Source organism: Pleurodeles waltl, chromosome 3_1, assembly GCF_031143425.1.
Source record: "Pleurodeles waltl isolate 20211129_DDA chromosome 3_1, aPleWal1.hap1.20221129, whole genome shotgun sequence".
Classification (NCBI taxonomy): domain Eukaryota; kingdom Metazoa; phylum Chordata; class Amphibia; order Caudata; family Salamandridae; genus Pleurodeles; species Pleurodeles waltl.
Window position 1 is genome coordinate 533,606,647 of NC_090440.1, and position 15,387 is coordinate 533,622,033.

The 15,387-nt window shown below is 43.5% G+C and overlaps 1 protein-coding gene across 1 annotated transcript in view; it reads right to left on the reverse strand.

Annotated features, from left to right (window-relative positions):
- The window catches only part of IGDCC4 (immunoglobulin superfamily DCC subclass member 4), a 468,431-nt gene that overhangs the window by 343,780 nt on the left and 109,264 nt on the right, over positions 1–15,387 (reverse strand). Inside the window, exon 2 of the mRNA XM_069222840.1 lies at positions 3,278–3,595. Within this exon, the coding sequence (XP_069078941.1) occupies positions 3,278–3,595 (318 nt within the window). The remainder of the gene's footprint in view (positions 1–3,277; positions 3,596–15,387) is intronic.

Sequence of the window (15,387 nt, forward strand, 5' to 3'; positions counted from 1 at the left end):
CACTTTCACTAGTGCTGCATAAACTGGAGTGGGAATATTTTGTCTATTATTCCCAGACTCCAATACTTTTCTTAATATTGTCTAAATAAATATATCTGGAAAATGGACCTTGTCATTTTACATCTCAGCAAGGATGACAATGGGTCAATCCTATACTTAAAGATTTTGCTGTACAAATGGCAAAAGACTGTCACTTTCTATGTCACTTTCTAGCTCAGCGTGGATGGCACTGTGTCAATCCTATGCTTAAAAACTTTGCTAGAAAAACAGACATTTGAGGTAAGCAAATCTAGAATGGTGGTGGTGTTTCAGGGTGCTTCTTATTGGAGCTGCTTCCTACCCTAAACTTAGAACTATCCAGAGTTCTCTCTTCAGTTTTGCATAATTTATGTGTCACTCTAACCCTGAAAGGGTGTTGTTTTGACTTATAATGGGTGCTCCCTTGTGTCTGAACAAAGCTCTCTGAAGAGATGCAATGACATCAAAACACATGCCAGGGATTGTTTTTGCTCATTCCAGGTTGGCTTGGATGGTATTTTGCAAGTCCAAAGCTATAATACTGTGCATGGTTTGGTGAAAGGCTTTTGTCATTTTACAGCTCATGAAGGATGACACTGTGTCAATCCTATGCTTTAAGATTTTGCTGTACAAATGGCAAAAGACTGCCGCTTTCTAGCTCAGAGTAGATGGCACTGTTTCAATCATATGCTTAAAAACTTTGCTAGAAAAACAGATATTTGAGGTGAGCAAATCTAGAGCGTCGCAGTGGGCTCCTTACTGGAGCTGCTCTCCACCTAATCTTGGGAACTACCCAGAGTTCTCTCTTCTGTTATATATATATATATATATATATACACACTTCTTTTTATAGAAGTAATTGAAAAAAATGTATTATAATGTCAAAGATATGTTTTTAATAATAGTTACAGTGCATGTATATAATATATATGTGTGTGTATATAAACACACACATATGCATGTGTTTATATGAGTATAAATGTATATATAGAATCAAATATTTACATTTAATTTACATTATATTAACGTTATATAATATGATATTTAGGATTTACTATTTTAAACTATATATATATTTACAAAACAATATTTCTATATGTTTTTGAATGATATTAGGGTGAAACTATATTTTTTTCGATATTTTTGTCCTTACCACTATAAGGTTAGAAAAATAATATTTTTGTAATTGTTTTTTTTTTTAGCACAGCATTTTGTTGCAGAATATTGTTGGTTCTCATATGTTATGTCAGTGATCCCTATTGGAGTGCAGAAGGCTAAATGGTAGCACTAGCATGGCCTTGTGTGGCCTGGGCTTCCAGAACTCAAGAACTCTCATCCTAGGTTGCCCGGTAATTTGGTGTTTTATTAGTTTCAGTGCTTCTAAATAAAAAATTCAACTAAGGTCTCCTCTAAGAAGGCTCAAATTTTGTTTTTGTATTGTTTGCCATCATGTATAAAAGGCGCTGGCAACCCTACAATACTGTTATCCATTAAAACATCTCTTTAAAAAGCATATTTTCATGTTTATTCTTGGTAACCACTCAATTTGCAGAGACCCCATAAGGCCCACCCCTCAAACAGCCATAATGGAAAAGTTACTTCCAGGTGCTACATCACATACCAGTGCTCCATTTTCTCGCTAGATTCTGGTTCTGTCTACTGCTACAATTAAATTTGGTGCTTCACATTTGAAAATTATGACTCTCAGAATCTCTATAATATACAGTGGTTGCTCTTCTTTCCTGCCCAGCATGTGGCTTTACTCTCGTCTTACCTTCCCAGAATGTGGCCTGGGGTGTCTTTCTCTTGTCATATGCTGGGTCCTGTGCCCAGCTATAATAAATGCATGAGAACAAACAGAAACTGGACTCACACAACGAATGGTTTGACGGCAGACATTGTGAAACTATCAGTTTCGAAGCACAGAGGTCGAATGTTCGCAGTCATCTATCCAACAGAACACAGTAGGCATACCATGGAGCAGAAATCCAACACAGGTCAGGTATTTCATAAAGTTAGTTATCAAGGAGTTTACAACAGTACCAACCATAATAATAAAAATACAATTAAAGCCCACACGAGAACACTTTAGTCAGAACAACGCATATGCAACCATCGCAGGTCAGAGCTAGCATACAATTTTACCCTGTGCTCTCACAATAACTCTCCACTCTTCACAAAAAAATATATCACTGGAGGACACAACAAAACATACCAACCCCCCAAAAGGCACACCCCGAACTGGTTAAGCCCTTTAGCTGCACACATCCAAATCAGTAATCATTACTACACACCTACAACCAAACACATGCTCGTAAGATCGAGATTTGTGCTGAATTAAGTGACAAAGAAAACTGAAAATAGACTCTGCTCTGTGGAAGAGTGGAAGACCAGGGTGGGACGGTCCCTCAACTTGGACCAACCCAGCTGCAAGGTCATACCAGTTCTTCAACATACCAAACCGAGCCTGTTTTTGAAAGCTGTAACTTCAGTGGGATCCAGTGCCCTTCATCCTTCCACACCCCCAGGGCCCATCCCTTTTCAGCCCACAGGTCGCAGATGCACGAATGTGTAAATGTTTGGTATGACAGAGATGGGCAGATCAATTTGAAGACTGGACTCCACCTCTGCGTAGGATTGCACTGGGACAGTCAGAAATCTCAAAAGCACGTCAATGGGTGCATGTAGTCCCAAACTGTACCAGCCTTAACACCTGGCTAACATACCCATGAGTAATTAACCCCATCACTCATGAGGAACTGACTAACAAATCCAGGAATGCAAGGGAAGAGGAAGAAAGGAAACGTCTCAAGTGTAATTTAAATAGAAAATAAATATCTTGCAGTATGGTAAAAAAGTAAATACATTGAGAATAACAGCGAACTATAGATTTGTAAATTAAGGTGAAGGTTCCCACTCATAACCTAGTTCAAACTAAATTTGCAGTTTTCAAAACTCCAGCAACCAATCAGGAGGCTCGCTTCAAATCTTGCAAGTGAACAGCCACGGTTTTTAAAGCTGGAGACCTAGTAAGCTGTAGCCATAACTTATTATTTTCCGGGCAATCACGACAATGTAAGGGATCCCCATTTCAGCTGATGGTATAGAATGCTATGCCTTGTGACCCAACACTCATAAATCAATGATAGACCCACATTACTTAAGCAGATCTCTGCTACTCCAGTACTACTACATGCATGCAGTTGTACACTCATCCAATCAGGCCTGGCATCCGTACTCAACAAAAAGTAGGACATACTTGATAGTCTAACGACGACACCACGGCTGATCACTGTGCCAACAGCGCTCTGTCGAACGCAGGAGTAGCTCCCCTCACTGTCGTCGCTCAGCTCCACTTGTCCAGGGTCAAAGGGTGCCTGGGAGATGGAGAGGGACCCATTGGCTAAAGTCTGCACATATGTCTGCTCTGGGATCTGCTGCCCATCCTTCCACCAGCTGATATTGGCAGGCTGATCCGCAGGCCCCAGTTGGCAGTCCAGCACTAGCGGGCGTCCGGGCTCCAGGATCACGTGCACAGGGCCCACACCGCAGCCCACGCTCACAGGCTCCGAGGATCCTAAACGTAGAAAAGAAACACATGCGGAGGTTAGGAAGCACTGCTACTGCTTTCTGTGCAACTAAATGTGCCACTGAACTCACAAAACGTCACTGGTTCAATTGTTCTAGATAAACAAAATGTCATAGTTATATTGATTCATTTTGGAGAAACGTTTCATAGAATTTACAGAATAAAATTAAGATAAAAAACATAATTATAATTAAAGCCTCACACATCAATAGTCAACATAAATAAAGTGCTGTAGTTAGAGTAAATGGTATTATCCTAAAAGGCGATAGTAGAAACGCTGTATCAGAACAAAGTCTACAATTAAAATACCACTGTAAAAAACTGCATTTCTAAAAAGGAATCGCATAAGAATTCCACAATAATATTATTATAAATTATTATGATTTATACATCGAGCAACACTAAATAAAATAGGCATAGTAAGACCCAAGAGAAAGAGCACTTAATTTGACCAAATATCAATAACATAATTTATATATTAACTACCAATGGTCGTAATAAACCCACTCAGTCTTGTGCTTTCAATTAGAGCAACGACACAGTCATAATAAAAGTGAGAGCACATGGTAACTCAAAGGGCTCGTAAAATAAGATGCAGTGAGCCATTAGGACTGCCAAGGATGAACAAATATAGTCTATACAGTACTCACAGCAAAACATATGAAACTTCTCAGAGCGGTTTAAAGTTGCTACCACTGGATTGGTTAGGAGAGGGGAGGGTGTTAAGATACGGAAGAAAGCAACGCAGCACAATACAAAAATGGATTCATTTTAACCCTTTATTTTATCTGTTTATAGTTCTATCACGTTTTAGAAACACTTAAGAAAGAGAAACGTCAGGGGAAAGTCCATGACAGAAGATGAGATCTTCACAGAAAAACGAACCTTGGGGCCTGTACGTCAAAATGATTAACAGTGTGACAGATCCATAAACAGAACAAAAGAAATGCTGGACAAGAACATATTTCAAGAGAGGCCTCTTGTGGAAAATAGTGCTGAGTTCTGAAGGCCACACCTTGGGTATCAAGTCTAATCTTAGAGGCCACCCCTTGAGTATCATGATTAATTATCAACTACACCTGCAACGTCATGCTGATTGCTGGAGGCCGCATCTAGAGTACTGTGTCCAATTCTAGAAGACCATGCCTATAATGCTGTGTCTAATTTTAAAGACCACACCTGGCGTACTGCGTCTAATTCTAGATGCCAGGGCAGAAGTATCATAATTAACTATCGACCACACCTGGAGCATCATACGGAATGCTGGAGACTACAGCTGGAGGATTATGCCGCACTCCAAAGACCACGCTTGGAGTACTGTGCCCAATTCTAAAGACCACACCTATAATACTAATTCTAGAGACTATGTCAGAAATATCATGATTAACTATCAACCACACCTGGAGCATCACAGGGAATGCTAGAGACTCCATCTAGAGTACTGCGCAGCACTCCAAAGACCCTACTTGGGGTACTGTGTCTAGTTCTAGAGGCCATGTGTCTGAAGTATCAAGATTAACTATCGACCACACATGGAGTATCATACAGAGTGCTACACCTAGAGTACTGTGCCTAGCTCTGAATACCACACATGGAATACTGTGTCCAATTATGGAGGCCACACCTGAAGTATCCTGTTTAGTTCTGGGAGCAATACCTGAAGTTTTGAATCTAGTTCTGGGAGTCTGAGCTGCATTTTTGTCTCTAGTTCTGGTGACTGTATCTGGAACTCTAAGGGCTACATCTATCTATGGACAAGCCGGATCTAGGGTGTCAGGGGATAGGCAACACTAACTGTAAATTGTTTAACGTCCAGGCCCACCAAGACGGTTAGGATTCTAAACATTAGTACAATGTAGCGATGGAGAATGTGACAGACACTGAAATCATTAAAGAGAACAAGCACAGTGCAAAAAGATACGTACGTTTTCAGCAAACTCAGAAGGATGACAAGAGAAAGCATCTCTACTGGGTCTAAAGTATCGAGTTGTGTGACTTCACAAAGGATGCTGAGTGCCACCTTGCCCGCTTCAGTCTTAGAGTCCCGATACAGCCTAATATCTTTCAGTTACATGTACTGCATCCTTTATGCATTGGATGTATATCACTGGGATCTGATTGAGGAGTGAATGCTACCATCTCCTCCTCACCAGAGGAAGAGGATAGTTTTGAGAACTATAAATTAGGCTTAGTCCATTTGTAGTTTATAAGTTCCTCTCTGATTTGTGTTTTGTGTAAATCTTTATTCTCAGTGTGTTGAGCACCTGTTGCATCTTCGAATCGTAGGTGTTATGCCTTGTCGGAGGACAGGAACGCCAAAGACCAGTAGGTCACGCTCACTCTTGCCTCTAAAAACATTCAACTGAGTAGAATGGAGCTTTCTCCATGGAACATAAGAAGGATCTGGGCCAGGAAATGTACTTATGGCAAAACATCGAAGAATATATAACAAATAAGTAAAAAGAAAACAATACAAATGTATTGTATTGTATTGAATGTATGCACATGAGGGTCAAATCTCTTCATCCATTGGTCAGCTGAGCTGCCTTTTACACTACGCTGGTCACGCAGCTCTCAACAAGGCCTGGCACTCAACCTAAGGTTAATGTATATACATATACTCCAGTTAATCATGCTTTAACCCAGATCCCTTTCCTGCACACATAAAGCTTTCCATCCTTTCTTCACTTACACTGCATAATGCTGCACACACCTGAATACTCTTTGCGCAAGGTGAAGAAAGTATCCAAGCTGTTTCACAATGTGGAAGGGCGCCAGCCAGAAAGGTGTGCAAATTAGATCAGTTTAGTGCCAGTGGACGCGATTGTGCATAAAGACAGCAAGACATGTTGTAAAAACAAAATCTAAGAAAAGCATATAACGTTTTGAAAGTCGTGCACATGCAATAACAGAACCCTTGGAAATGCATAAAAAGCCGGAGTATCTTTAGAAGCCTGAGAATAAGTTTTGGAATTTGGGGATAAGAGAAATGTATCCCAATTAGAGTGCACAGAGACCCAGAGAAGAAGGGTATGAAGGTCCAGAAGCAGTGTCATCTAACATCTTTCGAAGCACTGAGTGCGATGATTAACTGATGAGTCCCTTGGACATACACCCATCTGTTATGAGGATGGTGGTGGCAGAAAATGTGTAAGGGGAAGAGTTCAAACCCTGACTAAAGACTGAGAAGCTGTTTGTAGGCCTCAAGGCAGGCGCCCAAAATGGAGCTGTACTTCTCTGCCCAACAGCCATCGCAGTTGGTGGCTTTATTCCATCAATGTCACCATCTCTGGTTTCACCCATTTTGTTAATGTTAATGGTTACATTATTGGTTTGCTTTAGGAATCGATGACTATGTAACAACATGACTACAACCTGTATGATTTGATTGACTTTATATAACAAGCATTTGCAATGCAATGGGTCTCGCGTTTGCTCGAGTTAGAGCTATTAGCGTTGTAAATTCCTAACTGGACTTTTGTTGCCACATAAATTGAAAATGAAAAGAAAAACAGTTGACATAAGCAAGCCAATTCAAAGTGCCATTGCCGCCGTGAGCGCGAAGGAGACACACAAAAGGAAAAAGAAGTTTGCTCGCAGTCAAACGTATCGGCAATCGTGCAATTATCCATGTAACACGGTCGATAGCCAAGGCGATAACAAAACCACCCCAAGGAGGGACAAACATAACGCATTTACCAATGATGATAACGGATTTTGAAAGGCAAGCCCAGGAACGGAGTGATAGTGATGGGCATGCGGTAGGCTTGGTTAAAAGCCCACAGATAGATTACAACCCGTCGGAGTGCTTGTGCGCTCGACCTAAAAGTGATTCTGACAAGGTAAAAAAATCACTGTATACTTTGCGTATCACAGGCTAAATTATGGAAAGTCACGCATAGTTGTTTATCCTTTTGATATCAATAAAATAAGTCCCTTGAGGTTGGTAATAGCTACAACCAATAGGTACAGAGTTACAAAGTGGCAAGGCCAGGACAGCAAACATGATGTGGAAAAAAAAAACAAGATTGTGTATTAGGGTTTCATTTTCATACTTAGTTTATACTTTGTTCACTATACAATACCTACCATTTACATGATTTACACCTGCCTTTCATGGCAGCAAAAAAGGAAAAAGGATGTCTAATGGTGTGGTTGGCGTCACAGAGGAGTTGCTTGAGGTTCACTGAAATGTTGCAGACCAGAATATAGAGAAGAGCTCATGAGACGTTGCAGTTGAGGACACCACCACCATCAGCCAACTAACAACCACTATCATCTAACTTCTCACTGGAACCACCAGCCTTTCTGGATGCTTCCTGGCCCGCTCCGGTGATGAGAACAGATGGACCAGATGAAATTCTAGAGGGCAAGCATCTCTGGTATCCTTTCTGTCAGATTAGAGATGAGAAGAGCTATGAAGAGCCCACCAGCTGCAGTTACATTGTACATAGCGAGACATGCATATACAAAGGCTAACTGAGTTCTGGACACGGAGTTTAACTCAAGAACTCCACTGCGGAATGCAGTGAGTTTGGTGCAGAGAACAGTAGGAGTGTGAACACGGCAAGACCTTCTCACACGGGTGGTCACTGACAAAGCAGAAGGCAGTGGGTGACTGAGAATAGATGGGTCACGGCACAGGGAGGGGGACTTGTCGACAGATTCCAAAAGAGTACACTCTACACATCGGCAAGAGGTCCTACAACACAGCACATGTAGCTGTGGGATCTGCTGTTGTAAGAATGGGGTGAGTATGTCAATTTCAACTAGCTGTGACTTTTTATTTGAGATTGTTTACATAGCTCCTGGGTTAGTAAGAGTGCCCTTTATCTAGCAAATGTGTATGTGTGATAAATAACTCATGGTTGCAAGAGCTAATGTTGCACTGCATAGCCAGTTAATGAATATTCCGGCTGTGCTGGATTATGTTCATCAGTAAGCCTCTTCGTAGCTGTCATGAGTTGTCACCATTTATGACTTATTACCTCTAATCTCTGCTCCTCAATTATCTAATATGAAATGCTTATACACTAAAGCAAAGGATTTTGCTGGTTCAGGATGGTTTTAAATTACCGGAATGCACGCTGTGATTGTAAATTATCCCATGAATGTTTTAAGCAATATTACGAGAAAACGTTTAGGTAGGCTTTGACAGGTGTCCTCCTTGCATAATTTTTCTCAGTATCTCAAGCAAGTACAACTTCTCGTGTAGTGAAATGATGTTTGTTGACGGAGGGCGATAAGGACAGTTCTCTCATTTTTAGAGAGAAACAGTGTATAAAGCTGCCAGGTTTAAGTCATTAGTCGCATGTGGAAGCATTAACCGTGCCCATCACTTTCACTCATTTGTGGGCTTGCCTTTCAAAAATCACTGGATGTCATTGGTAAATGCTTCACATTTGTCCCGCCGAAAGTGTATTTCTGATAAAGGTTTATACGATAATTGTAATTGTTTTAATAATCTCTCTTTATTACAATTATGACCATAATTCAGGCCAGATTAACATCCCTATTACACTATGACTGTTGGAACACTCTTGATATGTTTGGGTGACCCTGCTAGTTTATTTCTCCTCTGTGGCTGTCTTGTGTCTTTTTTGGGGGAATTGCGTTAGCCAGCCAGCAACTCTGATGGTGGGGTGGTGAAAGTGGTATTCTATTGGAATTAGCATGGCTGATTTAAATTAGGATGCTAAATGGCAACATTTTCATTTTTGCTGCTGATAGAGGAAGAAGGTAAATGTAAGTGTATTAGTTATATGCAGGGCCACTGGAATTATGAGGCAGGTAAAGATGAAATTATGAGGCACGGTTGACCAATTTATGTGGCAAGAAATCTCAGGTTATAAATTTACAATGCCAATAGATCTAACTCAAGCAAATGTGAGACCTATTGCATTACAAATGTTTGTTGATTCCAGGTGTGAGTATGCTGGTTGGCTGAGAACCATGCCATAAACTCTGAACACCAACTATCCTACAGATTCTCTGGTACGTCTGAGGTAGATTCCATACTAGTCCCTCCCTGTGAACTACACCCAAGCAGAAGGTTGGGAAGAGTTCTTTCCACCCATCTGTTTTTCCACTGTGTGGATCCATAAGCCAGATACACAGCTTAAAGGACTGAAGCAAATCTAACCACAGTATGGGGATAAAGGGTCGGGTCACAAATATTTTCCTGTGTGTCAGGAGACATCATCTGAGGAGAAGGGAGTGGTGCCTAATAGGCCTGCGTGTAGAATCAGTGAGGGCATACAGCTGAGGGGAAAAGGGAGGAGGGATTGAACACCTCTCCATGTTCTGCCACACACTAGTGTTTTGTATGTGATGCATCATTGTGAACAGGTGCAAGATGGGTTATGGGTTTGACCACTACCTTTCCAGCCTAGCTTTTAACAAGGTTTGTCACTAAAAAGGTAGATAGCTAATATCCTCGTCCTGCTATGCAGCAATGATTGTAGCATCAAAGTTGTCAGGACAGCAACCAGTCCACAATAAATAGTGAAATCTGAAAACAATATATGCCTGCAACATTTGTAATGAAAGTAGTCCGTATTGTCTGATATTCAAAGATCACCCCAACCTCGAAATAGTTTCACACTGTGAGCCCAGGAAAAGAGGAGGGACAGGAGGACCAACCAGCCTTGAAGGGATGCAGCCCTGTATGGAGTATTGAAAGGTCAAGACCATGGAAAGAAGTAGGAATTTTGGGTCAGGCACTTCCTCAGCAGTCACTCCTGCCTTCTCCAAAATACAAACAAAGGCTTCTGATGCTGCCTTCCCTGTCCTGGGTAGGTTGCAAAATTTGCAATCACCAATGACTATGTGTAGGAAAGTACCATCTTGCCTGGCATGTTACCCCCATATTTCACTGTATATATGTTGTTTTAGTGTATGTGTCACTGGGTCCCTGCCAGCCAGGGACCCAGTGACAGGCCATTGGCCATTGGACAACTGATGCCAGTTGTCCAAAGAAAAGCACCAAGCCTCCCACTACCACAACCCCTACTGCTACACCTAGTGCCCCTAGTAATAGCAGTGGTGGTGGGAGCAAACCTACTAATAACCAATCCAAGGGAGTAGCTGGGCTCACTTTTGGTAATTTAGTTGGGGTTGGTCTTGTTAGGGAGACCACAGAGGCTGTGTTAGTCTCTGAAGGTGCCATTGATTTGGCCACCTTCGTTGCTTGTCCCCTTAATATGGATAAGTACAAGCAACTTCCCCTAATAAATGGTGTTGAGGTTCAGGCCTACAGGGACACAGGTGCCAGTGTTACCATGGTAATAGAGAAACTGGTACACCCTGAACAACACCTACTTGGTCACCAGTACCAAGTGATTGTTGCTCATAACAGCACTCTTAGCCACCCCATGGCTGTTGTGACTCTCAACTGGGGAGGGGTTACTGGTCCAAAGAAAGTTGTGGTTGCCTCAGTTTTACCTGTAGACTGTCTACTAGGGAACGATTTAGAGACATCAGCTTGGGCAGAAGTGGAGTTGGAGGCTCATGCAGCAATGCTGGGCATTCCTGGGCATATTTTTGCTTTGACCAGGGCTCAGGCCAAAAAGCAAAAAGGAGAGGGTGACATAGATCCTGGAACAATGGACCAAGTGCTCCCTAAAGCTAGTGTTAGTAAAGGTAAATCCCTATGTACTATCCCTCCCTCTACAGATGATTCTACTTCTGAGGAAGAACAATTTCACCCCTGTGCAGAACCTTCACCAGAGGAGCTGGAAGCAGACACTGCTGAGCTTTTGGGTGGAGGGGGGCCTGCCAGGGAGGAGCTGAGTGTGGCACAGCAAAGCTGTCCCACATTAGAGGGTCTAAGACAGCAAGCTGTCAAACAGCAAAATGGGGATGTCAGTGACTCACAGAGTTTACTGGGAGGACAACCTCTTGTATACAGAGGCAAGGGACCCCAAACCTGGAGCAGCCAGGAGATTGGTCATTCCCCTGCAATACAGAGAGTTCCTCCTAACTCTAGCCCACGACATTCCCTTGGCTGGACATTTGGGTCAAATGAAAACATGGGAAAGGCTTGTCCCCCTGTTTCATTGGCCTAGGATGTCAGAGGACACAAAAGATTTTTGTATGTCCTGTGTCACCTGTCAAGCCAGTGGCAAGACTGGTGTCACCCCAAAGGCTCCCCTTATTCCACTGCCTGTGGTTGGTGTTCCCTTTGAAAGGGTAAGGGTTGACATAGTTGGCCCCCTTGACCCTCCTACTGCTTCAGGCAATAGGTCTATCTTGGTGGTAGTGGACCATGCCACAAGATATCCTGAAGCAATTCCTCTAAGGACCACTACAGCTCCTGCAGTGGCAAAAGGCCTCCTGGGAATCTTTTCCAGGGTGGGTTTTCCAAAAGAGGTGGTATCAGACAGGGGTAGCAACTTTATGTCTGCATACTTGAAGGCCATGTGGAAGGAATGTGGTGTAACATACAAATTCACCACACCTTATCATCCACAAACAAATGGACTGGTTGAGAGGTTTAACAAAACTCTCAAAGGAATGATAATGGGACTCCCTGAAAAACTCAGGAGGAGATGGGATTTCCTGTTACCTTGCCTCCTTTTTGCTTACAGGGAGGTGCCCCAAAAAGGAGTGGGCTTCAGCCCCTTTGAACTCCTATTTGGACACCCTGTAAGAGGTCCTCTAACACTTGTAAAGGAGGGTTGGGAACCACCTTTAAAAGCTCCTAAGCAAGACATAGTGGACTATGTGCTTGGCCTAAGATCCAGAATGGCTGAGTATATGAAAAAGGCCAGTAAAAACCTTCAGGCCAGCCAAGAGCTCCAAAAGCAATGGCATGACCAGAAGGCTGTTCTGATTCAGTACCAACCAGGACAGAAGGTGTGGGTCTTGGAGCCTGTGGCCCCCAGAGCACTCCAAGACAAATGGAGTGGACCCCACATTATTGTTGAAAAGAAGGGAGAAGTCACCTACTTGGTTGACTTGGGCACTGCCAGGAGTCCCCTTAGGGTGCTCCATGTCAATCGCCTAAAACCCTACTATGACAGGGCTGATCTCACCCTGCTCATGGCAACAGATGAAGGGCAGGAAGAAGAGAGTGACCCTCTCCCTGATCTCTTCTCTTCCACAGAACAAGATGCTCTAGTGGAAGGTGTAGTTTTAGCAGATTGTCTTACTGCTGAGCAGAAAGACCACTGCATAAATCTCCTGGGTCAGTTTTCTGAACTCTTCTCTACTGTGCCAGGCACCACTTCTTGGTGTGAGCTCACTATAGATACTGGAGACAGCATGCCTGTCAAAAGTAAGATCTATAGGCAGCCTGACCATGCCAGAGACTGCATAAAAGAAGAGGTTCAGAAAATGCTTGAACTGGGAGTGGTTAAGCACTCTGAAAGCCCATGGGCCTCTCCTGTGGTGCTTGTACCAAAGCCTCACTCTAAAGATGGGAAAAGAGAGATGAGGTTTTGTGTAGATTACAGAGGTCTCAACCAGGTAACTAAAACTGATGCTCACCCTATACCCAGGGCAGATGAGCTAATAGATACACTGGCATCTGCCAAGTATCTAAGCACCTTTGATTTGACTGCAGGGTATTGGCAGATCAAGTTATCAGAGGATGCTAAAGCAAAAACTGCATTTTCGACTATTGGAGGGCACTACCAATTCACAGTAATGCCCTTTGATTTGAAAAATGCACCTGCCACTTTTCAGAGGTTGGTGAATGCAGTCCTGCAAGGGTTGGAGGCTTCTAGTGCAGCATATCTAGATGATATAGCTGTCTTTAGCTCCACCTGGGATGATCACCTGGTCCACCTATGGAAAGTTTTGGAAGCCCTGCAAAAGGCAGGCCTCACTATCAAGGCTTCAAAGTGCCAGATAGGGCAGGGGAAAGTGGTTTATCTGGGACATCTTGTAGGTGGAGAACAGATTGCACCACTTCAGGGGAAAATCCAAACTATCATATATTGGGTTCCCCCTACAACTCAGACCCAGGTGAGAGCCTTCTTAGGCCTCACTGGGTATTACAGGAGGTTCATAAAGAACTATAGCTCCATTGCAGCCCCTCTGAATGACCTCACTTCTAAGAAAATGTCTAAAAAGGTATTGTGGACAGCTAGCTGTCAGAAAGCTTTAGAGGAGCTGAAACAGGCCATGTGCTCTGCACCTGTCCTAAAAAGCCCATGTTACTCCAAGAAAATCATTGTTCAAACTGATGCATCTGAAATAGGGGTAGGGGCAGTCTTGTCACAACTCCATTCTGAGGGCCAGGATCAACCTGTTGCTTTTATCAGCATGAGGTTGACCCCTAGAGAAAAGCGTTGGTCTGCCATAGAGAGGGAGGCCTTTGCTGTGGTCTGGGCACTGAAGAAGTTGAGGCCATACCTGTTTGGCACTCACTTCATTGTTCAAACAGACCACAAACCTCTACTTTGGCTAAAACAAATGGAAGGTGAAAACCCTAAATTGTTGAGGTGGTCCATATCTCTACAGGGAATGGACTATACAGTGGAACATAGACCTGGGAGTACCCACTCCAATGCAGATGGACTCTCCAGATATTTCCACTTAGACAATGAAGACTCACCAGGTCATGGCTAGTCTTATTGTCCTTCGTTTGGGGGGGGGGGGGGGTTGTGTAGGAAGTACCATCTTGTCTGGCATGTTACCCCCATATTTCACTGTATATATGTTGTTTTAGTGTATGTGTCACTGGGTCCCTGCCAGCCAGGGCCCCAGTGCTCTTAAGTGTGCCCTGTATGTGTTCCCTGTGTGATGACTAACTGTCTCACTGAGGCTCTGCTAACCAGAACCTCAGTGGTTATGCTCTCTCTTTGCTTTCCAAATTGTCACTAATAGGCTAGTGACCAATTTCACCAATTCACATTGGCATACTGGAACACCCTTATAATTCCCTAGTATATGTTACTGAGGTACCCAGGGTATTGGGGTTCCAGGAGATCCCTATGGGCTGCAGCATTTCTTTTGCCACCCATAGGGAGCTCTGACAATTCTTACACAGGCCTGTCACTGCAGCCTGAGTGAAATAACGTCCACGTTATTTCACAGCCATTTACCACTGCACTTAAGTAACTTATAAGTCACCTATATGTCTAACCTTTACCTAGTAAAGTTTGGGTGCTAAGTTACTTAGTGTGTGGGCACCCTGGCACTAGCCAAGTTGCCCCCACATCGTTCAGGGCAAATTCCCCGGACTTTGTGAGTGCGGGGACACCATTACACGTGTGCACTACACATAGGTCACTACCTATGTATAGCGTCACAATGGTAACTCCGAACATGGCCATGTAACATGTCTAAGATCATGGAATTGTCATCCCACTGCCATTCTGGCATTGGGGAGACAATTCCATGATCCCGAGTCTCTAGCACAGACCTGGGTACTGCCAAACTACCTTTCCCAGGATTTCACTGCAGCTGCTGCTGCTGCCAACCCCTCAGACAGGTTTCTGCCCTCCTGGGGTCAGCCAGGCTTGGACCAGGAAGGCAGAACAAAGAACTTCCTCAGAGAGAGGGTGTTACACCCTCTCCCTTTGGAAAAAGGTGTCAGGGCTGGGGAGGAGTAGCCTCCCCCAGCCTCTGGAAATGCTTTGATGGGCACAGATGGTGCCCATCTCTGCATAAGCCAGTCTACACCGGTTCAGGGATCCCCCAGCCCTGCTCTGGCGCGAAACTGGACAAAGGAAAGGGGAGTGACCACTCTCCTGACCTGCAACTCCCAGGGGAGGTGCCCAGAGCTCCTCGAGTGTGTTCCAGACCTCTGCCATCTTGGAAACAGAGGTGCT